Genomic DNA, 25,747 nt, shown 5'->3' with positions numbered 1-25,747 from the left:
AGAGAGTTAAACTGCTTAGAGGAAGATGAGAGGGTCATAATGACCTTCACCCTAACCGCACAATCTCTAAAATGCAATTAATAACTTGTCAGCAGAGAGGCCAAAATAGCTTTGGTGTACTTTCATATCAGACTTAGCATCTTAAGAATGACAGGCAAAGCCAGTGATAAGACTTTGTAATAAAACGTGGGGTTTTCAACAATGGTAATTCATATTGTTCAACATTTAAAACATTTTAATTTGTCTAATACCACCATAGACCCTCTTTTGGAATGGAAGCTGCAGATCTTTTGGGAAATAAAAACAGCACCATCTAAAGGTGCCTACGTTTTAAACTGTTACAGGTTTTGAAGGGAAAAAGATATAGCAGGCTCATTAAAATCCTGCTGATTCCTTTTAAATACAGTCTTTTACTTTTCAATTCCTAAGGACTTATCAAGCATAACCAATATGTGGTCATCAGTCATAACTAGAAATGGATGATTTTCAGTTTTACTCATCCCAAACCCCAGCAGTCTTCAGTGTGGAGGTTGTTACTGAACAAAGATTTAAGAGAGAACTGAAATCAAATCTGAAAATATTGGTTTTGCCTGAAAATCATTTAGTAAAACACATTACAGTGACCCATTTCTTAAACCTAAAACTTACAGATCCTGTTTTTACCATTATTGTCAATAGATGCCAAAGTGGTGTGATTTTGTAGGGTGGAGTTACCATTCACTTACAGTCCTCCTTTCATTTCGTCATCATGCCTCAGTCAGCCACTAAAACTGGTTGTTTGTTAGTGCAAATGTAATAAGCTGCTTTTGTTGTGTATGAAGAAATACCCCAACATTTATGGGCATAAATAATCTGCAACCTGAACCAACAGTTGGATGTCCAGAATCAAGTGAAAACTTCAGATTTGAATTCAGATGATCAGGAGTGTCATGGATGAACAGACGACATGCAAAGCAACTGAGATGGGAAGTGGAAAGGTGAGAACTGACTAACATTTGTAATGTATAATTTATACACATATTGATAGAAATTTCTATTCTGGTAGTTATGTGCAGCACATATAGCTATCTATATGATATCAGGGCTTTCTCGCATGAGGTAAGCCACTCTTTCTGTTTCATTGTCTGTGGTGATATCTTCACCTCCATTTGCCTTTTTTGTAAGCCTGGATCTGGATAGTAATTTTTAATTCTGAGCTTACTTATCTAAATCTTTTTATCTTTGGGGAAACTGAACAATGAAACTAAAGTAGCGTTTTCTGACCAGTTGGAGAATTTAATTGCAACGAACTGAGTCACATTGTACCGATATTCATTCACTCTTTATTTAAATACAGAATGCTTATGTCACACATCAGTCCAGTGCTTTTGTCCCCCCAACATTCAGAGTTAATTTTCTTTATTGTAATTGGAAAATTTTACAAAAAGCATTTTCTTTCACCTGATGGCAGCTTAAAACGCTTACAAGTTCTTCTTTAAAAATGAGCAACTCTCATTATCAATGTGTAAAATGAAGTCAGAAGGAGGACTAAAACTTAAGTATTTCTAAGTACCCATAAAATTTCTCAGTTAAAGTCAACAGAAAACCAGAACTTTCAATCTTTCCGTTTCGCTTTAAAAAGGAACGGCCATGGACTCATAGATGTTGCACTCTGACAGAAATGTACTTGAAGTGGGTTATGGGGACACACAGTTAATGCTGTTAAGAAAATTAGATCAGAGAAGCGAGGTTGGATTTGTCCACATCAGCATTGAGCAGTGAGATGTGTAGGGATTAATGTAAGATGGATACATTGTAGTATATCTCTTCTTACGTCTATGATTTTACTTTTCTGTGTGTGTGTGGAAACCCTGGGACGTGGAACACACATGCCTGTTTTATAGCAAGCACAAGCTGATCTATCAGTGACACAGCTGCATTTCCCTTTGCCTACTGTAATGTGAAATTGCACTTTAATTAAATTAGGCTAGCTAATTATGAGACCCTAAATCAATCACCAGGTCAATAAGCAAGGCACAAAGTGGACAGAAATGCTCAAGACCTTTCTTCTTCAAGCCTCATCAATAACAGCAGAAACAGGAGCAGACTGCTCATAGGCTAGAGAGCCGGAGGTTCAAACCGGGGAGAGATGACAGCAAATTAAGTTATCATCAACGGTGACTATCCAGACAACATTTTAAGATCCGAGATGTCTAAATATTGCTTATGTACAGAAACAAAATACTTAAACACAAAAGCGTACTTTAGGAGGGGGTTCTTACTGAGGGTAGCACTTGGTTTTGTGTTTCTGAGACAGTGGGACTGTTTTTTTTTTCTTTTTTTTTTGTCTTCTGTCTTTGTTGATGGGAGGTAATTGTGAACAGCCAATCCTGAAGGATGAGTGCGCGGCCCCGCCGAGACGACGGTCCCAGCTGAATCCAGGGTCTTTAACCATGCATTAAAAAGGAGCTCTGCGGTGCTTTTCGCAGATTAATCATCATTTTGAGCTTATTAAGTGGGCGGACAGTCTGCTTTCCATTGCGTCGAACATTTAATCCATCTTTCAAACTGTGAAGGTCAGTCACTGAACGTTACCCCTGTTGAAATAATAGCAGTTGCCTGAATTTAAATGAGAGCGCCCCCGTGGATCTGAATCCAATTGTAATCAAATACAATTTCTCCTTTTTAATTATTTTTTTAGTGCCCACTCTCGCAATTAGGTGAGTCAGGATCGTGCTGGTTTATTGGGTTGCACGGACGCTACCAACAAACTACATTTCTTACTTTGCCAAATTTCTATTGAAACCACTTTGCTCGACAGTTACTTCATCGCAAGTGGTCCAGCGGGCAATAATGGAAAGATGATGGGAGACGCACCCATTTTATGGTGGACGTTTATATATAGTGACTTAAAAGCTGAAATATGCCTAAAATGAACAGACATTAGGACGAGTTTGAGCAAACTAAAGGCTTAGTACACACTAGATTGTTATTTGAAGGTAAATGCTCTACACAATGGCCATTGTTTGCTGCCTTGTTTTTAGAGGGTCCTGAATAGGTGGCTCATCTGGAGCATCATGGGAGTAGTGTGGTGTGAGGCTTTGTGAAAGGAGTTGGGGAGGGCTTTCCATTTCATTTTAATTGGACACCAAATTTCTTGGATAAAGGTGGAGACAGAAAGCCATTCGGCTGGATCCTTCTTCCGTACCAAGCCTAAGTGAAGACGGCTGTGTCGAAATAAGAGGTGGGGTGGGTGGGGGGTCTTGCGAGGGCCAGTAATGAAGAGAGATCCCAAAAGGCACCGGTAGGGTCACGGTAATTTTACAGGCCCAACAGGGAGGAGAGCTGAGGACCGGTGGTGGCAGCAGCTGCTTCAGTACAAAAGGAAAATGGAAAGAAAGGAGGATACAGAGGAAAACAGATCTGAAGTGGGTCTAGGGGAGGTTGGTACACTAAAAACAATATGTACAAACAGCCCTGAACGCAAAGACAGTAAGACGAGACAAGATGTCGACTGGCTCAAAAATTAAATAGAAAGTTTTTTGCCGAGCACAATTGGTGATTAGATGACTGCTTGCATCCAATTTTTGGTGTGCTATAATGTTTCAATGGCTGTGCATTAAAACAATTATGTCCAATAATATCTCTGGCAACTCAGATGGGCTTTCACTGTCCATTACGCCAATGGATTATCTTGATTTTAATCAAGATTGGAAGCGCAGGGAGGATAATGAGGAGACTGTAAGGGAGAAGATGGTGAGGGGGATGTGGGGTAATCATAACCAACTTCATCATTTCAATATTAAAACGGTGTAAGCCTTCACATGTTTGCTGGCCAGACGTCAAACCAGAATTCTCATTCCGTATCAAGTTGGTTAAAGGACACAATTGTTTTCTAATATTAGAGAAAATAAAGTACATATTGAAGGGATGTACTGACAGAAGTTATGGGGGTATGGGCGATATGTTGGGTTACGTATAACATTGTTGGAAAGTAATTTCTGAGTTTGAAAACCTTAAAGCGTCTCCTGTCTAGTGACAAGCATTTTGAACCACATCCCGTGCAAAATGTCTTCAAAACTTAGAGTTTCTGAAAGCCTCTTCTGTGAAATCTGATCTTAAGTCTCTGGATTCAAGTAACTTTATTTTCTATCATTCTTTATTAGTCTTGGTGAAAAAAAGGTCCACCCTTATTTCATGTGTAGATTCTCATCAAGAATGTCCGCGTACATTTCTCTATTCCTCCTCTCTTCAGTTGTGTGAAGTCTACCAGGATCCCAGACAAAAAGACAACTCTACTGCCAAACGTCAATGCTGGTATGATGTTTTTCGAGGGAAGTGAATTGTTGTTTCTCCTCAAAACATACTGTGTGCTTTAACATTCAAAGACATCAGTTTAAGATGATATTGTACTAATAATTAATTGACTCGTCCAAAACTGAATGTGTTTGGGCCATCATGGCTGAGTGAATTTTATGTTGTTGTCAAAGAAAACCTGTATTGTTTGCGCAAATTCCAGGTGCTTCTACTCTCTGAGAGGTCATTAGTGTTTCAGGGTGGAAAGTTCTATCCACTTGTAAACCCCAATGGAAAAAAAGTACATGTGTAATTGTTGCAATTAGTATGTTACTCATTATGTTCCTCATAATGCTTTACCCATTATGAGATGCTTCTTGTGCAATGAGAAACTGTTTAATGGGCAATCAAATAGAATTAAACCAGGATGTATTAACTGATTCTCACAGTGATTGTTATTGCTTCCAAATACTGACCAATTTCAGCTGTGTTCTTAATTTATAAGCCATTTTCCAGATTTTCCAGATTTTCTTTATGTGTATACTAGTCTAGACTTATTTGCTTCTATTTCATTGTATGCATGTATTATTTGGGTTCTTCCTGATATATAGCTTTGAATGAATGTCAATAGCCCTGTATGTTTCCTAAAGAAAAAACAAAAACACTGCCCAGTTTCATACTTATTTTCCTCACTGTTCAGATTTCCATACAAGTTCAGATTTCAGCCAATCAGATGCCAGCATTATCTGGATTCTCAGTCCTCAAGGGCAACATACATAAAACATTACCAGGTACAGCGCTGAATGACTGGGAGCTCTGCTTTTTCACAAATGGAAAATAATGTAAACATGTTTGTAGCTGAAATCAGGAATGCATGAAGAAACTGCACATATCGCTGTGATGAAGCCCAGCAGGGAAACTGTTCGACAACGCACTTCAACAGCCTGTGTGCTTCCAGCCTGAAGAAGAGACAATTCCTATGGTAAACTGCTCAGCAGGAGAAAACCCATGTCATACCAGAAATTGTCTTGCTTTGCTTCCCAATCTTGGAAAAACAATTTTTTTTGTGGTTCCAAACATTTATGGAGCCACTAGTATCCGTGTCCTTCCAAATAGAAGTGTATGAATGAGGTTAAGATGAAATAAAATTTACAGTACACTTCTTGCAGTTGTCCTCTTCAAAATGACACATACTGTGTAGCCATAATAAAAGTCAGATTTTTTTACGTTGTCCAGTTTTACTTGGTCGTTTCTCACTTTTGTTATAAAACAACATATTGCACTTGAAATTAGACCAAAATTACTTAGTAATATTTTGTGTTTTTGAATTGTAGAAGCACATAATTGACAGAAGGTGTGGTTTCTTTCTTTTATCATGACTGTAAATTGATGCATCATCTATTTTCTCTGACCTGTGTGTAAAAACTACTGACACAATCATAAAGTGAGGTGTAGCAAACAACATAACTTCTTCTCCTACTCGTTAGGCTTTTTCCTTCAGTGGGTCACCAAAGTGAATCATCTCTCTCTCACTATTTAATCAAACAGTATAACCAAGTTAAATTAAATTGGTTCATCCTTTACATAATTAAAGAGAAAATAAAACCAGAGTGTACAAGTTAATCTGACGGCTAATATAAATCATGAATAAATTGACTATAGAATAAAAAACAAAAAAAAAAAAAAAAAACAATGCTTACAATGCAGGAAATTGATCTGCAACACTTCAGACTCAAAGTCAGGAAAGCAGGAGGACACAAAATAAACAGCAAGCACAAAGATTCTAACAGCTTGGTATTAGCGATGCACGATATCGGTCCCAGCCAATATTAGCCGCAATATTTAATATCAGACATCGGCCATTCAGTCAGAATAACTCACCAATATAAAAGGCGCTGATTTTATATGACAAACCAATGACAATGATGCCTGCAGGACAGCACAATATCAAATTTGCACTGAGTGTTGTCATTGTCTTAGAGGGAGCAAATATCATGAATAAATTTGACATTAAACATAATGTAAGTTGAAAGTGTTACATCGTTTTCAGCCTCCTTTTTAGCATTTGCTTTTGCTGGCAGGCTAATTCGAAAAAGATAATGAAGTATTTTAATCCACAGTAGAGAAGGTCATATAGTTTCGATATTGGCATCAGTATCGGTTATCAACCAAATGAGTTTCAGTATATCAGCATATCGGATATCAACCAATAATCCAATATCGTACATCCCTATTTGGTATTCCCCTCAATAGCTCTGAAATAAAAATGTATTTTCCCCCCAGGTTTCTATAAAACTCTCACTACTACAAAATAACTATTTGGCAGAGATGGATGGGTGGACTACTCTTCTGTTTCTATGCGGCCTAGAAAGTGGATGTTTATTGTTGGCCAGGGCCTTATTATGTTCGCTCTGCAACTTAAAAGCCTTGGCTTGCAAATGGGGCCAATAAAACAGTGAGAAAAGTCTGTTGTGACAATGGAACTCATTATGTTAGAGTGGACTCATTTGGCTCTCGGCACAGTGCTGGCTCCACATGTCTGTCATGTGACAAATTGGACATCATCAATCACAGAATGCCGCCCTCTTCATCACTTTCTAGTATTAAAGAAGGTGTATTTTCATCATTTAACATGTGAACATACATTGCATACATAAAGATTTACGCATAGCCTACATGTAGATTTCTATCTGAGTAAGTCAGACTTTGGGGTCGGTAAATAGATTGAAACCTGTCATTCTCAAAGAACTAAAAGAAGCTCATCATGTCAATTCATCTTGAGGATGAGCATGCAGCTTCCTTTCCCATCTTTGTTCAATGCTGCCCACGCCGGTTCGGCTCCAGGCTGGCGGCCCCGTTCTATTCCCAGAAGTCATTATTGTCTTCAACTAAGGTGCCCCTGCACCCTGTGATTTGTGGGTAATGAGCTGGCTCCCCCCTGCCCGTGTTCAATTATTCTCATTGAGAAAGTGATTTCTCACTCCACAGAGCAAAACGGAGATGGCAAACGCATGAACTCTAAACAAGAGTCAGGAATTAACATGTTCAGAGCCAGCGCTGGAGAGAGGTGTAGTCACCCAGATGATGCAAATGATGTCGCTGATGTAGACAAAGGTTAGATGGATAGAACAATGGAGTAATGTCGATATCTCGAGCTGGAAGGTCAGAAAGTTAAGAAACATTGCATTCTACATAGTTATTAGTGGAGCTTTGAGAGAGGTTGTTAAAATAATTGAAGACTTGGTATTCTTCAGAATACCAAGAATACCTCTTATGTAGGCACATAAGAGTAGCGCCAACAGCACTGTGATGGGATGGTACGACAGAAAAACAGAAATTTAAATTCATATTTAAAGGCGCTCTATTATATATTTTCCAGGTATATTGTGGCATTTTATGGGGCAGTAAAGTACCTTCAGTTTTTATAAAATGCTGTTCACGTCAAATATGATTTAAATGTGGCTTTGTAATTTAACATTTTGAAATTGGGTCTCTGTTTCTTTAAAAATTCCTGCTCGTTCTGAAACTCTGCCTTTAGAAAGTTATCACAACATCTCTCCTCTATTAACCCTTTTTGTTTATTTGTTTTTTTCCCAGCATTGCACTGAGAAGTAGCTCGTATAATGAGCTCAGCAGATGTGCAGTTCCACCAGGTGTTTGCTAATTGTTGCTGGCTAGTCTGAAGGAGCTACGGGAGCTCAGAAGCATGTCAAAGGAGGCAGTAGGTCCACCCAGGCATTTTGCACAGCTGAATGGTTGTCATGGAGATTAAAGGATTTCTCAAACATGCATGAAAGAATCAAAACAACTCTCCAGGCATAATTTTGATGAGGGAATAACATTATAACATGATGAAAAACTTAAAAAGTCGACTTTATATAATACTGCCCCTTTAATGCTCAATGGCAACCTGAACTAAACATACTTCAAAGCCAGTATTATTGATGGACAGATGCTACAAATTATGCTAACATTAAATACTCAAGAAAGTAGCGACATTTGTAAGACCTTGACAACGCCTTGCTATCAACCCTATTTCCACAATTTGATGGTATGATGGTATTACCATTATCTTGTACATGCTATCCAAATAAACTTGGCTTGCCTAGTTGGCTTTGGAAGAAAAACAAAGTTGCCTTTTCCTCAATAAATGACATATATAAAGTGTGTTTCACATTTACTCAGGTTATTTTTAACATTAAAATCAGTCTGATCATCTGAAACACTTAGGAATCAAACAAAAATACTAAAGAAATCAGTAAAGGACCAAATAGTTTTTTTCTGTTTAAAGTCAGTAAGGATGTAAGTCAAACAGGAGTTAACTGCTAGATGAAAGAGAAATGTCGCTTCAACATGTTTACAATCCAAGAATTTGATAATGAAAACATTAGCGTACTGCACAAAACTCAATCTTCCGTATGATTGTCATTAGGCATGATAGTCTTTTTTTTTAAGGACTAAGAAGGTCATCTGACTGCACTGCTCTACATTTTAACAGCTACTTAAGGTTTTTGCTGCCCACAGTCTTGCATGCAGTGACTGAATGGAGTCATGAAGGTAGAGGTGCATACTTTCTCCACCAGGTAGCAGCATAGAGGGGCTGTGACAGACAAACAGAGACTTGCAGGTGTGCACCTCTTTTCTTATGGGGGAACAAATACGCCTAACTCGTGTCTCCATGCTCAGCCGCCCTGACACCGCCTGCAGCTCGCCTCAGGGCCTACAGACTGTGTGGGCTTTGCCAAAAAAACAAGAGTGGTGAAAAGACTGAGTTCATTCGCAAACAACAGCAATTACACATTAAATACTTACATCCTCATGCTACAAGGTCTTTCAGGCTGTTTTTTTTTAATTTTTTATTTAAAATCCCATCACTTTAACATCAGTATTTTATTTGGGTGTTTGACATTAAAGATTAATTAAAACAGATATTCAGGAGGCAGAAATTGTGAGTATTTTTCATTGTTATCACTGAGAAACAATAAGTATCATTCATCTGACTGACGAAACTGATTTCAGCTCTTCTGCGTGGCTGAACCTTACAAAAAGGATGCAGAAACTGGCTCAATTATTGAAAATATTGACAAAATATTTATAATATATCAACTGATATATTAGTTGTTTTGGGGCTCTTGTCTCTGTGTTTAAGCCAGGCTGCTTATCGCTGTGGGTTCTCTGTAAAACCCGTCAGATGAGACGTCTCATTATACCACAAAGCGAGGGATGCTCTCCGACAGACCGAGGCTTGATCAAAGATGTGCAGTCACATCTTTGATCTCCAACATGTTTTGACACTGTTATGCAACTTTTATTTTTGGTCTCTCTGGATGGTTTTGATTTCATGTGTTTATTTATTTATTTATTTATTTTTGTGAGAATTATCACTTGAAACAATTTTGAGAAGCTATAACCTAACAAGCAAAGTGCATTTCGGAAGTTTTGATACCTGCTGAACTTGTTCACCTTTTGTCGTCTAACAAACTTAAACTTTATTGGAGTTTTTCTGAACTTTATGTGACAGATGATCCAAAAAAAAAAAAAAAGAACAGTGCACAATAGGAAGGTTGAAGGAAAAAGACTATTTCCAAGGATGGCATCAGTTGCAATCAGCCACATTTGCTTTAATAGCATTGAAAAAAAAAGAAAAGAGAGAATATGGAACGACTGCAAACCCATCGAGACATGACCCCACCACTTGAAATTTACTTGTAGTAAAAAGAAGGAGAGGCTGCAGTTAAAGGTCAGTCTCCATCATGACAAATGTGGACAAAAAGTTTGGTTTTTAATTTTCACTTTGCTTTTAATGTTTTGCATTTAATTGATTGATTTGATTTATTTCCACTTTATAATTATGCACCACTTTCGGTCGGTCCGTCACATGAAGTCCCACCAGAATATGTTGTAACACACAGAAAACATACAGCAGCCGCATTAAATTAGAAAAGTTACTTGACGAGTTGCAAATGTAAAATTAAACCAAACTTGACCTGAAAAGTCTATAATGAAAAACAAAGCGTCTTATTTTGAAACTTTTTCCCACCTTCTCAGAAGCTACTAAAAGGATAAGCTTCACAAACACGACTCAAACATGTTCCCTCTGATTTGTGTGCATTAGCCGTTGATTGGTTTAGACCCCGCTGACGGACAGCTGGTGTCAGTCCAGACAGTGGTGCGGCTCATGATAATGGCCTCCGGTTCCTCATCAAGGCCGCAAAACAACACAGCGGAGAGCCACTCAACCAGATCAGAATGTGGGTGCGTGAGGGAGTGTGTGTATATGTTGAGCGGGAAGGCCCATTAACATTCATCAGTGGGATAATAGACCAGCATTAGCGTCAGCTGTTTATATGAAAAATAACTCATAAGGCCTTGGTGTATATGGGCTGATAAAGCATGCTCTGCTCCACGCCACATTTAGCAGGAGGTGTGTGTGTGTGTGTGTGTGTGTGTGTGTGTGTGTGTGTGTGTGTGTGTGTGTGTGTGTGTGTGTGTGCACTAGGGTGAAGAGGGATTTCGGAGGTGGAGTTTATGAAATCTCCGAAGGCACCATCTGACACTGAAATGAATTTATTGATTGGCTAGCTAAGCAAAAGACAATTGCCAGATTTAACCACAGGCTGGATGGCCTTGTGTTTAGTGTGTTCTTCTACACAAGAAAGAGGACAAAATACTAAAAAAAGAAGAAATGAAACATGATCTGGGATTTAGAGTAAAGCCCCGAAATCAAACACTTTCTTGTAACACTGTTTATTTTTGTTATTCCTTTAATGTTTCTGTAAGGATTAACATCTTTTTCAAGCGAGATCTGACAAAGAAGTGAAACTTTTGCACACTTCAGGCTAAAAGTTTGATATTAACATTGAAATACATAAAACAAGAAGAAGTTAATGTGACACATGTTCAAGGGACAAGCTTAAGAGTACCAGTGGCACTATTCAATGAAAGAAGCCTTTAGAAGTGCTCCCAGAATACGAAGTTTTCTGAAGATTATTACACAAAAAGGTGCAAAATTAAATGTTATAAGGTATTGATAAAGTTCTCAGGTTAGAGGGTAGTTTACCCAGCAAGCTTTGTAAATATATTTTTGTCTTCTTTGGTTTAGAAATTTTAAAAAGCACATAAACATTCATTCTTAGTTTTGTTATAGAAGTCAAAAGAGAGTGATTGACAGAATCTAAACAGGAAAGTTCACAGGAAGCAGTGAAACGCCATCATAGTCAAGAACATTAAACAATACAGGCTGAAAACGCTTTCCTTAATTTGTAAAGTAAAACGTGCTCTGATTAAATAACAAAAGATCTTCCTTACCTTCAGCTTTTATAACTAAAAGTTTAAAAATGAAAACTGAAAGAAAGCTACTATACCCTCTAGAGTAGAAACACCAACAGATATAGGAATGAGCTCTGGAAAAAGACACAGGGACCTAAAACTGCGCCATGAGAAGCTAATTTTAAAATCTTTAGTTAAGATGTTACCGTCAACTATCTAAAGTTTATCCTTGAATCTAGGAACTTTCTTAAGGTCATTTTTAGTATTTTTACTAAATCTTTTCAGTCACAAATGCCTAGTTGCCACGATAACAAATTTTGATGTATGATAAATTGTACCAGACCTTATTGCGATAACATTGTAGTTTTCAGACCATTTTCAAGTCATATAACAGTAATAGTGGTATAAAAGTTCAAGAACACATTCTCAATGATCAATTAGCTTTAAATACTAATGAACATTTAAATACTGAAATATCCAAAACTGAAATATCCAAAACAAATAAAGAAAAACATGGCACAAAAGCCCACCTGTAGATAAACATATTCGGTGCCAATTGTTTCACTGGAAAAACCAAAATAAGTTTAACACTCTCTCTTTGTTTTCAGTTCTTTTCCCTCATTTTTCCTGCTATTTTTAGTTGTGAAGCATAATGAAAAACCAGAAGAGACACATAATCCCCCACAAACAAAGACCTGCTAATTGGGGTGGCCCCCCCCCCCCTCCCCTTAAAACCTTGATATATACGAATGCGTATCAGTGTTTGTGCGTGTGTAGACTCATTATCTCTGCCAGTTCTGTAGCACAGATCGCAGTTCTTTTTAATTAACCCATGGAGTGTATATTTATCTCACAATCTCATGCCGCTGTGCCGTGCGCCAGTCAGACAGACAAAGGAGGCAAAATATCAAACTCGTCATGCGCGCCGAGAGAAGGCAGCCATCACGACTTAGCTGCAGCGAGTGGAAATAGACGCCACTTACAAATATCCACTTTCACCTCTAATGAGCAGATTTGTGTTTAGTGACTCATCTGAGTCACGCAGCTGTCGGATTACAAACAGCCAGCAAAAAAAAAAAAGAATTAGCCACCGTGTGGAAGCCTGCACTCAAGCTGTGGCATTCCTGCTGTTATTCATTAAATATTTACATAACTCAGCTGGTACAACCTTTACTCTGAAATAATAATCTCCAATATTTATAAGTACATATTTGTTGAGGTGTTTTAAGCCAAGACCTTAATCTTGGATTAGTTTGTTTTTAAATTTAAGGGGAAAAAATTGCATGTTTTTTAAAGTTTGTATGGAAATTAATACCACTGTAGTTCATAAAATCTTTTTTTTTATTATTATTCAGGGCCTGACAACTATTTCCAATTTTTTAAAAAAAATGAGTAGTAGCAGTAGTGAGCCCAGTCCTTGTTTGAGTAGTTAGTTTTCTTTTTTCACTGAACCTGTTTCAGCACTTTTTCTGTACAGTTTCACAAAAGACTTTTTGCTGGGAAAAAATGACTTTATAAATTATTATAATTAAGTGAGTAACTTCTGGCAGCTGCTTATCGTTTACCATGGTGACATAGAAGAGGTGTTAATCTTATCCAGTTTATAGACGAATTATGAAAAAAGCTAATCTAAAAATATATCAATCAGCTTTGTAGACACTTTCTGATCTTTGTCAAAGTTTGAACTGCATTTTGCTCTCAACTATTATCATAACAGCATTCACCTTTGTTTTTACAGCCATACTGTTGAGAGATTTCATGTGACAGAGAGGCGTTTGTAAAGCAAAGAAAAATAAGTCCTTAGTGGACATTTTAAAACTGACATTAAATTCTGCCAGTAGCATTTGTCATAGTCAGTGTAGTTAAAAATCATAACTTGAGCAGAGATCTTGGTGTGCATCTACTAATGAAAGTACACTCTTATTGAGGCTGTGATATTTAAAAAAGACTGCAGACATTTTTGAATCCAGCAGGCTCCTTAAGGGACAGAAATTGAAACCCCAGACAGAGAGAAATAGATCAACTTTTCTGAAATGTGTTTGTACCCTGTTAAAAGTGACAACCTGAATAAACACATTACATGCCTCTGAAGAAAATAGTTTCCTTCTAAACAGCTTTGTACACCTTTTGTACTTCCTGTGCCTTCACTTTAAGCACCTCACTGGAACTGAAAATCACTTATTTTGAGTCCTTTGACGTGGTGTTGGATTTAGTGTGTTCATGGACTGGGGGGGAAAACATTGAAATATTGAGGTCTGAGTTTAGAAAATTCTACTCTAAAATGTAGAAATTTTATTTTGCGGTTTCCTTGCCTTCAAACAGCAAATCCGATCAGTGGGATGCATTTATTTTGTAAAAAAAAACAAAACAAAAAAAAAGTCTGTATACATAATCTTTAGCTTTAACTCATTTTCCATCGTCGTCTCTTAAACACAAAGGTAACAATCCTGAAATGCCACAGGAAAAAATAAATCTTTTCTGGTTTGCATTTCATATATCAATCAACATTTTTCACTTTGACTGTCTTTAGTTCTTCAACTGATTCTACAATCACTCATCTTCCCACATCCTTTCCTTGACTTTTCTTAATCTTTCTATACAAGAAGTCAGAGCAGATAGCCAATAATGAAGAGTAAGAGCCTGACACACGAACTGGGGGGAAATCATCTTCTCATCAAGCTCAGCACTTTAACACTTCCCAAGGTCATTGCAGCGCTCCCTGCTGAGAGGCTCTGTCACTTTTAATAACTTTTAAAGGAAGCATATTTTCTCTCCTTTGACAGATTGAGGAGTAGAGGGACCAGTCATGGGCTGACTCAATCATAACGTGTCAACAGAGCGAGGACGTGCGAAGGGAGGAGACCAGCCTGCGATCGCTAACACTTTACACTGTTTACTCCATGAAATGTATCGCCACATGGAACAGAAGTGGGAAGTCTGTCAGTCACTGGCTGTTTCAAGTTGGTCAGTGAGCTGACTTCACGACTAGATCTCACAACTGTAACAGTCACTCACTGTCAAAATATCAGAGTTTTGCTTCTCGTTTCATGAGCCTGTTGAAATTTAGACTGACATTAGGCACACAAATATGAAAACTATACAGTTAAAGGGGTGGTATCATGTGTTTCCCAGCCACAGAGTGCCATTTCATAGCACAGTCCATTTCTTATGTATATCAAATATGACTCAAAATAAATTTGACTTTGAAATTGGGCCTCTGTCTCTTTAAGAAACTCTGACTCTTTCTGACACTTCACCTTCAAGAAATCATCACAACATGGCTCCTCTATTAACCCTTTAACAATGTTTTTGCCCGCGTTACACTGTAAAGTAGCTTGTGTAATTAGCTCAGTAGATTTGCTAATTGCTCACCAGATGTTTGCTAATTGCTACTGGCTAGTCTGAAGGAGCTGAGTGGGGGAGTCCACCGAGTGGTTGCCCCGGGAGATTCAAGGATTTTTCAAACAAGCATGAAAGAATTAAGGCAACATTCCAGGTACGTTTTTGATGAGGGAATAAAGTTATAACATGATGTAGAGGTCAAAACATCACATTTAACATAATACAGCCCCTTCAGATTAAATTGGTTTTCATTTTTTTATGTATAGTTTTTTTTATTTTTTTTGCCAAATAATGCCTAAAGTATGAGAACAGAGAGGCGTACAGGGTTATTAATATTTCTCACAGTCTGAAATGTAAAAACAATAACTGGATTTATAAACTTAAAGACATGAAAAAACAAACAAATATAACACCAAAGGCATATGCTGCATTCAGAAAGCACATGCATCTTTTTCTGCAAATGGTACGGCGGGTCTGGCTGCTGTGTGTCTGTGGTGTGTGTGTCTATATCCCTCCTATTGCATAGCTAAAGCCACAACAACCCCATATGTAGCTCAGGCAGCAAATTGGACAGGAGACCCCAATTATAAAAAGACATGAGGGCAAAGGTCAGAGAACTGCTGGCATGTTTACAATCCTACAGGAAACCTTCAGATATGAAGCAGGCCAGCAATTTCATCCCAATCACGGATTATGTGGATTTACCTTTTTGTCCATTTCAGAATTGATGACCAGACAAGGACAAAATTATTGCTTTTCTTGACCAAAACAGTTGCAATGTGCAATACTTGACATATTTTTGACATTGAAAACTAATTAATACATTCATGATTTTGTGCAATGTCCTCTGGATTTATCAGTAGTCAGAGTAACTCTTGTGTTTCACAGATAAGAATGCAGATTTTTCTTTCCCGTCAGCGGATCAGATGTAAAAATGTAGCGTCAAAGCATTTTCCGCTGTCAGAGTTATTGTTCTTCTGAGAAACATAAAAGGAGCAAAATAAAAGTTTGAAGTTCTTCACAGGACTGCAGAGGTCAAAATGGTGCATGACTGAGTTTAATTAGCTGATTGCAGACCCAAAAGTCACTTCATAGCCAAGAATTAGTGACTTGAATTTAAAACTTGATTTTGGCAGCAACTGGCAACCCTTGAAGGTCATTCAGCTGTTTCAGCGTTAATTACCCGGCAGCGCCTCGTACCTTACCCGACCGACAACAACCCGGTTCAGATCTATGCTTTGTAGTTCAAGTTTTTTTTCTTTGAAAAATTAATCAACTTTATATCAGATGGTATTTGTTCGAGGTCTTTCTGTTGTACCCCTGAGCCTTGAAATATCACTTATGCTAATTTATAGTAATCAGCCACTGTGTAAACGGACTCAAATAATGAGTTTTAACATGGAGGAGAAACATTTAGTCTAGATTTCATTTTACAATATTACTTTGACTTATTTGCTAGTGTTTATATTTGAATACTGGACTCTATGCTTTTGCTGCAGGTATTAGCATCATACCTGTTCCTGCTGGTCAAGCCATTGGTCAACCATAGGATGGTTGGCGCTAAGGGAAGAACGAAGCATGTCTCTGTGAAACTGAGCAGTCCAGCCACTCGCGTCACGAGGAAGACTCCGATAGGCTTGGGATCCCCTGCCCTGCCAGGCAATAAGAAAACGTAGAGTTATTGATGTGCTTCACTCCATCACTGTGATACAGAGGGAACTTTCGATGATAAAGGATTTGCTGGTAAAACAATAAAAGTTAGGCCCCAACAATCTAATAATGGGGCTGGTATAAATTTCTTGATCTAACTTTGACATCTGTAGCCAAAAAATAAAATAAAATAAAATAAAAAATACACCAAAAACTGTACATTTAAAATAAAGTCAGAGGAGACGCTGCTACAGCAATCACTGGATGTTTTTCTCTTTCACATTCTCTGACTTTTGCAGATTGGGTAATTTCATCCTCAACTTTTTCTGTTTTCAAAAGGAGTTTTCAGCTACAGGACAAAACGTATCCTTCTTCAGATGTCAAGAAAGGCTGACAGTAATATGACAAAGTTTTTGTGTTTTTGCGAGTAGCTCAAATCCATGAATACTTGATACCCCCACAAAAACACTTAGAACTGCCTATTTTGAATAGTTTGTTACCCTTTATATACCTTAATATGCATTACTACGCACAGTGGAAAAGATCTTAGCATGAGAGCAGAAGCTAATATTTACAGTCTTCCTTATTTGCCAATATGTGATGTTTGTTACTGGTTTCATAATTGGTGACTGGATGATGTATTTAAACTGCCTGGTTGCTAAAATGTGCTATACAAATAAAATTTGATTGATTACTTTCACTTTTTGAGGATACAGCTAATCAGTACCACAAACAGCTGGGGTTCACTGTACATATAGATCATGCTGGTTGTTTCTGGTGTGGGCAGCATTTCAGACAATCTCAGAGTTGAGACAAGAATCTCAGTGGAACGCAGTTTATTGTTGCTTACAGGTAACATGCTAACCATGGTAACTGCTACCAAAAGATGCAAGTGATGGCTATAACTGTCATCATCAATATGATTTTGTCTTGTACTAAAGTAAAGTTTTACAGCGAAAATGTCCTCACACAGTGTGACGTCACCATTGTGATTAACTTCCTACTATAAAAGGTTTTGAGTGCTGCTGATTATACTGTTTAATTCAGTAAAATGCAATATAACTGAAACATTTATTTCAGTAACTATTATATAGATTGACTACACACACTGATGTTTTCAAGCCTTTGTTTCTGTTAATTACGATGATTTTCTGCTTATGGTTAAAGAAAACATTTGACATTAGAATATCACATCAAACCAATTCAGAAACACTTAATTCATAAAAGTATGTCTAATACCTGCAAGCTTTACAAAAACCATAAGACTGAAACCAGCCGCAGATCAAACAGTTGAGAAAAAACACCAGGTGTTGGAAGATGCTAAGCGCTTTCTTGTTGTTTTTTTTTATACTGTGTCTCAAATAGTCCAGTTTGTTCATTCAAGTCCCATTCAGATCTGTCCTCTTTTCCCTTGACCTTTACTCATGGCTTTAGGGACTTTTTAATAGGAGTGCCAAATCTAAGCTCCTCCATTACACGAAAGAAAGAACCATTTTTGAAATATCTCCTGCTAAGGTAACATCAAACATCGGCAGACATCAGCAGACCTGAAAAGAATTAGATCTTCAGAATATTTTTATATTCCAGACATGCAAGCGTCAAATTTGAAATCTCAACAACTGAAGGTTGTAGATAAAACGATCAGCGGGCAGAAGAAAAAAAAGCAATTAAATATCAAAACCCAAAGTGGACTCAGTTGGTATAAAAGACATTAATTTAAGATTTGATTATTAAAAGTTTGACAAATTGTGGATCAAGAGGTTTAGCTATGTGCACCATGTAAGGAACACGTAGCAAAAACAAAGGCGTATAACAAAATCGAACAAACTGCGCACAAATGTCATCGTAAAACATGAGAAGGGAGGAAGTGTGAAAGATGAGGAGGTGCAAAGAGGGTGAGTTATGCTTAGCACGTCACTAAATGACAGCTAACAATTGTAAATAAAGAAATCAGACTCCTGACCCTTCCGTGCTTTGATAAAAACATGTGTTTTCAGCACAGCTCAATGTGCCGTGAAGGAGCCTGAGGAAGCGATGCAGACAGGACCATAAAACTCAACTGAACATGTGGAGCCTGATAGGGAGACGGCCTTAATAACCATCATGGTCTTTAGTCGCAGAGGAACAACTGACTCCTGTCCACAAACTTTTACAATGTAAAGGGAAAAAAGGGCAGCAGACGCACAATACACGCTTATTCTGGTGTGTTCACTGCGAAGAATCATTGTAAAGTGTGGTGAGGTCACTGGGATGTGATGACTTTACACGTCCAGCTGTTGACTGAGAACGTCCGTTTGATTCAATAAACTTAACTCAACTGGATGTGGGATGTGACCATTTGGCATTTTGTGAAAAATAAATTATTCCAAACAACTCAAACACTGTTGTTGTTTTTTTGTGTGTGTGAGGCATGAATCCAAATGTGTTTTGGCACCGAGAATCACTAATGGAGGTTATTTTCGAAACCTTTATACAAAGTATTTAGCATATGCTGACTGACAAAAAAAAATCCTTTTAGCACAGCAATGATACTGTAGGCACATAACATTTGATGTATGATAAAAAAAAAGATGATTATATTTAAATCTATCTTTATAGTAAATGCAGATTTACGATTACTACTCTTGATTTTGTCTCTGGCTCTACATTTTTCCTTGGTCTTGATTTTATCTCTGTCTCTGACATGTTTTTCTCTGTCTGGAGCTGCTTTGAGGGCTCTCTGTATATAATGTACCTGCTGTACTACAGAACCTTCAGCCACCCCAAAGTTTTTCACTTTGAAATTTTAAATCGAGCCACCTGGGTCTTTATGTGTTGACGATGAGAAGAAGAGAGGGATGGGGGGGGGGAAAGAGTGAGAAGCATTTTCCGGTCCGGATACATGGATGTTTTTTCTGTCTGTACACTCTGTCAGATTTATGGGACAAATGGAAAATAGTAAAACTATGTTCAGTACAGGAAACTGTACACAGAATACCGAAAGGAGACAATGTTGCTCAAACCAGAGATGAAAAGCGCCACCTTCCCAAAGTTGAGTTATGCTAGTCACGCATAACTGTTTGTCTATAGAAACAGAGCTGAAAGGAGATTATGGACTTTTTTTCCACTACTAGTCTCCAATGGTAAACAAACCCCTGATCAAACGCTGCAGACGTCCCAGGACCGCAACTGAAGATGTGACGCTTCCAGGCTGTTTGCCATGGCTAAAGGCCCCAGGCTAGCTGACCAGGAAACCAAACTGCTAGCCCAGCAGCTAAAGACTCTCGACATGACACTGCAAGCTGGTTGCTCACTGTTCCCCCACCTGGGCAGTAATTATATCTTAGGATGAACATTTTAAGTGTTTCCTGTAATTTTAATGTGTTTACAACTGTGTCCAAACGGAGCTGGGGCGCATGCTATAGCCAAAGCTAACCACAGAATTTGGATTGTTTAAACTTCTTCCAGGGAATGTTTCAGGTTTAACTGATCTTTTATGGGGTATTTTTCCTTTGCTTCATGCCAGGAAGTTGCATAAAATATCCCCAGAAAGCAAAATGTGGCTATGATCTACATATAGCTTTCCCAGTGGACAGCAGGTGCTAATAAACGGTTAATATGGTTACTGACCATGACACTAATAACACTAAGAAACTCAACATTTTGATGGCAACTATTTTGGCCACATAGCAGAAGGGTGTCAGTGTTGGTTCACATTTGAACAACATTTAAGCATTCCCATTTCCAAATCCACAATATGGATTTGGAAATGGTTAAACCGGAACTATGCAGTCAGAAGTTTATTAAACTTTTTGTTGTTTTGCCTTCGACTGAGACTAGACGATATCTTCCCATCTCGTTATTGTTACCCTAGTTGCATTATATGTTGGGTCCAGATTGAGGGGCTTGTCTAGAGCAGCATTCATGTAAGAACTCTTCACAGAAGTGTTACCTTTAAAGATACATTAGACAAAGAGCATGTAAGGAGCCTCTTGCTTTTGATTTTCACTCTGCATACAAGCTCCTTGCTGTAACAACTGCTCTGACAGTGTGAATGAAAGACCTAATACCCATGTCATCCCAGATATTAAACCACTTTCTGATAGCAACAGTGATATCTTTGACAATGAAAATGTCTTTGAATAGGATTAGACCCTGCTTCAAGACACGGCGATCACTTATGAAGTAGCTTTTTCTCAATTCCCAAGTTCTCATTTATTTCCTTTTTGATTGCTAAAATATCTCATTCTCCATCAGAGGTAAAAGGTCTGCCAGGACCTTGGAGAGAAAACCATTTTAAGATGTTAATTAGCTTCACGTCCCCTTTGGATCCAACACAGAGGCGATATCTGCGCTTTTTTTTTCTCACCTTACATTTATTATCAGTTTTAAAAAGCATTAAGAAAAAAAAAAAAAGGTAATGTGTTGAACAACTCCTGCCTTTTTATGGATAAAAGAGGTGCCATCAGAAGAAGCTGGTCTCAGATAAGGACTGTCTGCTACTGCTGGCAGTGTTTCGGTTTCTAACAGTTATTCTTTTGATTTAGGGCGGCAGAAGAGAAAAGGATGGAAATGAGGGAGACTGTGGGGAGACGGGAGAGTTCTGTGAACTTAACTAGCATCACACATGTCTAATTGAAACAACTTCAGAACATTTGGTGATCTTCGGTTAATAAGGTAGTGGAAAGATATAAAGCTGAATCAACGTGAACCAACAGGTGTCTATTATAAAGCACAGACACAAAGTGTACGTCTTAATACGGAGCTACGTTTGATGGCGTTCGTGTTCGTCTCGGTTTAGCAGTCAATGCTAAACCATTGTTACCTGTTGTTCCAGGGTACTTGAGGCGCCCCGAGGGTTTGGCTTGTTGTTGTACATCTGTAAACCAGCAGTTGTGGACCATCGAGACGGGTTCTTTCTTGACGGTTCGTCTTGACCGACCAGAGCCTCACCTGGAGGCAGGTCAGCCAACGAGGGATCGCTGCCTCGACGGACATTCAGCGACATGCCTGGAGCGAGGAAGGCAGAGGGACAAGTAATCAAAATATGACACGACTAAAATCAGAAGGAGTAGCTAATATTATGTACGTACACTCTCGCTTTAAAATTTCAAATGCAGCATCATTATATTTATTCATTTCATTATATTTACAACACTTTTTTTTTAAAGATAATCTTTTATGCTCAAAAGTAAATACCATTAAATCACCTTGCACTGATATTCCAGCTGCAAAGTCTTCTAGGATAAACTTTCACCAGCTTTGGACATGTAGAGAAAAAATGTTTGCCCATTCTTTGTGAAAAGCCCAAACTCAGTCAGACTGGATGGGAACCACACATTTTCTAGTGTTGTCTCAGAATCTCAATCGGATTGTGGTCTGGACTTTGACTGTACTGCTGGAATGTGAAGCTTCCCTTTGGCCTCAAGTGCTTTTGCAGACCCTAGCTATGTTCTCATTGACCATAAAATTGTGCAAATTGGAGATAAAATAATACATTTAGCTCCATCTATCTCTTCCTTCAACAGTGACCAATGTCTCCGTCCCTGCTTAAGAAAAGTATTCCCTCAGCATGATTACTCTTTGATATTTTTGCTGCATCTCCTAAATGATTTGCGACAATTTTTAAACTGTTTATTCCGGCGTTCTTTCAGCAGTGGTTGTCTGTTTGTCACTCTGCTTTGAAGCCCAGATTGGTTATGGTTATCCCGTCAAAGGGTTTTCCCTCCTTAGCTGTACATCTCTGCGGCATCTGTACAATCATAATTGATGTCTTTGCTGCATATTATTCATGGCTTGCTTGATTTGCAGTCGTGTCATCCTTTCCTTGGTCTCCGTGATGCTGTTTGCTCCCTAATGTTCTCCAACAAGCCACAGTCCAATTAAAACTTTCAAAAAACACTGATCTTCAACTTCAAGGTCATAATTTCTCAGCAAACAGGAGGCGAATCAACAGACTAAAAGAAGGTCTCGTACATTAATAATGTAAAGAAAGTTGCAGACAGGAAACTGTTTACAGCTGCATCACTTCCTGCAGCTGAAGCAGATTACCAACATTTGCTTCAATGTGCCTGAACAATGGAAATGGAAGTGCTTCAGGTTTCACATTAGATATACTGTACAAAAATTCATGGAGGACCATAACAGTATCCACAAGCTGTGCTATTAAAATACTTATTTAACAAGAAAATGAAAGTATGTGGTTTGTATATAGGGTGCAATTTTGTTTGCTCCTTATTTAATGTAAATGTTGTTTACAATGTTCTATCTAGTAGTGTGTTATCGAGTAGTGTGTAGCAGTCGTTTCGTGCCTTGGAATGGTTTCTGAAGCTGATGTTATTTTGAAGAGTGTTTGTTGCTACTGTTTATGTCCCACCTTCAATTTGTAATTTTTCATTTAACAACTCAGTCATCTTTGCAGCACATCTGTCAAGTTATCCTTGATGATGTACTTCTGGTAAACATCTGTTTTATTGTTTATTTTATTGTAATTTATCAGTTCTTTATTCATATCATTGAACTCTGAGTCAGCAGCTCCAACTCTTTGTTGGTAGGGTTTCTAACTTTAAAACAATTAAGCATTTTCCATAGTTTATTCTAATGTCATTCCTGGTTTTTGTGTGGCTTTCTTTAACTATTTCAAAATAAACCTTTTGTGTACTTAAATTACTTTTCATAAAGTTTGTAATTCATCATAGTTATGTTGAAGGCACATTTTTATGGCATCTGGAAACATCTGGACTTCTTAGCAACCAGATGACTGTCGTTTCCAGAGAGATTTGCTCTTTCTCTCGCTCTTTCTTTTTTTGTGTGTCTTTAAGAAAGCAATACTTTATTAACTTGCATGTCAAGGCAGGTAGCTGGCAGAGGGCTTCCCACAAATGTCTAATCTCTGTCATTATCAAAGTATTTCTCTGCGTAAAACCGTGCCACGCGAATCCAAAGGGCGAGTTTTAACGAGTGTTTTTCGTGGTTGCGAATGTGTTTCATTTATTTTATATGGTGACCACAGGGGTCTCTAAATATCTTCAGAAATCAGATGAAGAAAACTCAAAAGAAGTCAGCCAGCAGGCAAGTCACTGTGAGCTTACTTTACAGTTTAGGTTGTTGATCTAATAACAGGAAACAAACCTTTTCCCTTTCCAGTAATGTCTGGTTCGTGTTAAGACCAGGACTCTCAGCAGGGATGCTTAGTGAATACAAGCGCTGAAACAATGTTGATGTGTTAAAAGCAGGGGGAAATGAGCAGCGCACAAATTTGAGCAGGTTCCATCACATCTCTAATATTGCAATTTTTATGGGGTGTTCTTAGTCGGGAGTGGTTAGTATTATCAACAACAGTCCAAGCAAGGAACAATGGGGAAACTACGACATTGTCATTGATGCATGTGGGAAAGCTCCAACAAAGGAACTAGCTTGCGTCATTTCGCCAAAGAACCTGATTCTGATAGCTAGGTGTAAAAGTGCAGAGTGAAGCCGCACAGCTGCAGACCAGCTGATAGACTGGGATCAGCATGGGCCTATCAGATAAAAGCACAGCTGAACCACAGAGTGATGACAAAAAAAGTGGCCTGATCAGTGACATCACTTTTCTTTTTCAGTTTGCGTTACAGGGTGGTTATCTGAGGAACACATGGCATCAAGATGCACTGTGGGAAGGAGGCAAGATGCTCAAGCCAGTATGATGCTCTGTATCTTGCCATCTGAGTGGATGCTACTTTTAGACATCACGCCTTTAAAGCATTGCTACAAACCATGTACACCCCGACAGGGAGACAGTATTCCCTAACCACTGTGAGCTCTTTTAGGAAGAATATCTACCCTGTCATAAAGCCAAAAATTGGTCAGGAGTGGTGTGAGGAACTCAACAAGATGACTGAGGAGACAATATGGCATCTAATTTCTGCTTATCCCAATCAACTTGAGAGCCTGTTGGGATCTGCTGGACACATTAGTCCAATCTATGAAGGCCACAACTTACATTATTTAAAGAATATGGTACCAACATCTTGCTGGCAGATACCATTGACTTCCAGGAGTCTGACAGAGTCCGTTCCTCAGTGGGTCAGTTTGCTGTTTTGGCAGCCAAACAGGGACGTGGTCATCATGCCACGCCTAATTTGTGTTCTTACAAAAGGCTATTGACTTGCTATAGATAAAAAACAATGTATTTGCCAGAACACATCTAAGCTCAGGTACTAGAAGCTTTTTACAATTATTTAATTTAACAATGTAAATCTTACTTTATTTAATGTTACTGCCTCTAGAGGCAAGGAGGCTTATTGTGTGCAAATAATACTCTAAATATGATGATGCTTGTGATCTTTTGTTTCTTAGATTACTTTTATTGACGGCATTTCACATGGTGTTCCATGACATAGACATGAATCACCTTAAAAGCTAAAGAGTTCCATTTGTTGTACATTTACAAGACTTTTCTGTTCAAAAACACAAAGTCTCTAATATTTAGTTATTTGTTTTTGTTATTTATGGCTATAAGAATATCTTCCAAAAATCTCTGGAGAACCTTACACATAGACAGAGTTATGTGCTGCATAAACGTTGACAGAATTTCCATTTATGAAATCCTCCTCCTTAATAAAATTGTGGCACAGTTCTATAGCAGCTTTTTACCCATGATAAATAAAGGAATGTATTGTTGTTTTTTTCCATGTGTTGACTGTAAAGGAGGTCACCACATGAAGACTTCTCTCCCATTTTATCAAACCAATTTTCCTCTTTTTAATTTGTGATGGGATTATCCGTGCAGTCCAAAGGGTTTGGCTGGTCCCACGTTTAATATCCAGCACCGCCACTTCAGAGCAGGCCGGCGATCGATCCAGACTGAAGACGGAATGAGACAGTTGGGGTGGATGGCTAATAAAATGAGGCCCTAATCCAGCCCCTGTAGTGAGGGATTATGGTGGGGCAACAGGGTCATGGACATGTACACAAACTAAAATTTAGCAAAGAGAGGTCGGATTCTCCAGGGACTATTACCTCGCATTGCTTTGTCCTTTATTTAACTTTCACACAGAGGAGAAATTACCTCATAGGAATCACCATGGGATAAAAGCCCTGCCATATATATATATATATATATATATATATATATATATATATATATATATATATATATATATATATATATATATATATATATATATAAAAAAACATAAAACAGCAGGCTGCATATAAATACAAAATAAAAGTCTTGCTAATTATTTTTCAG

The 25,747-nt window shown here is 38.1% G+C and overlaps 1 protein-coding gene across 1 annotated transcript in view; it reads right to left on the bottom strand.

Moving 5' to 3' along the window:
- Nucleotides 1-25,747, bottom strand: part of LOC106955576 (partitioning defective 3 homolog) — a gene marked incomplete at its 5' end in the record, with an annotated part of 185,235 nt that overhangs the window by 141,087 nt on the left and 18,401 nt on the right. The window contains 2 exons of the mRNA XM_015045839.1: nt 16,401-16,538; nt 21,341-21,525. Of these exons, the coding sequence (XP_014901325.1) occupies nt 16,401-16,538; nt 21,341-21,525 (323 nt within the window). The remainder of the gene's footprint in view (nt 1-16,400; nt 16,539-21,340; nt 21,526-25,747) is intronic.

Source organism: Poecilia latipinna, unplaced genomic scaffold (assembly GCF_001443285.1).
Source record: "Poecilia latipinna isolate Pla-1442-1.1 unplaced genomic scaffold, P_latipinna-1.0 Scaffold748, whole genome shotgun sequence".
NCBI lineage: Eukaryota > Metazoa > Chordata > Actinopteri > Cyprinodontiformes > Poeciliidae > Poecilia > Poecilia latipinna.
This window is presented reverse-complemented; position numbering and strand designations above follow the sequence as displayed.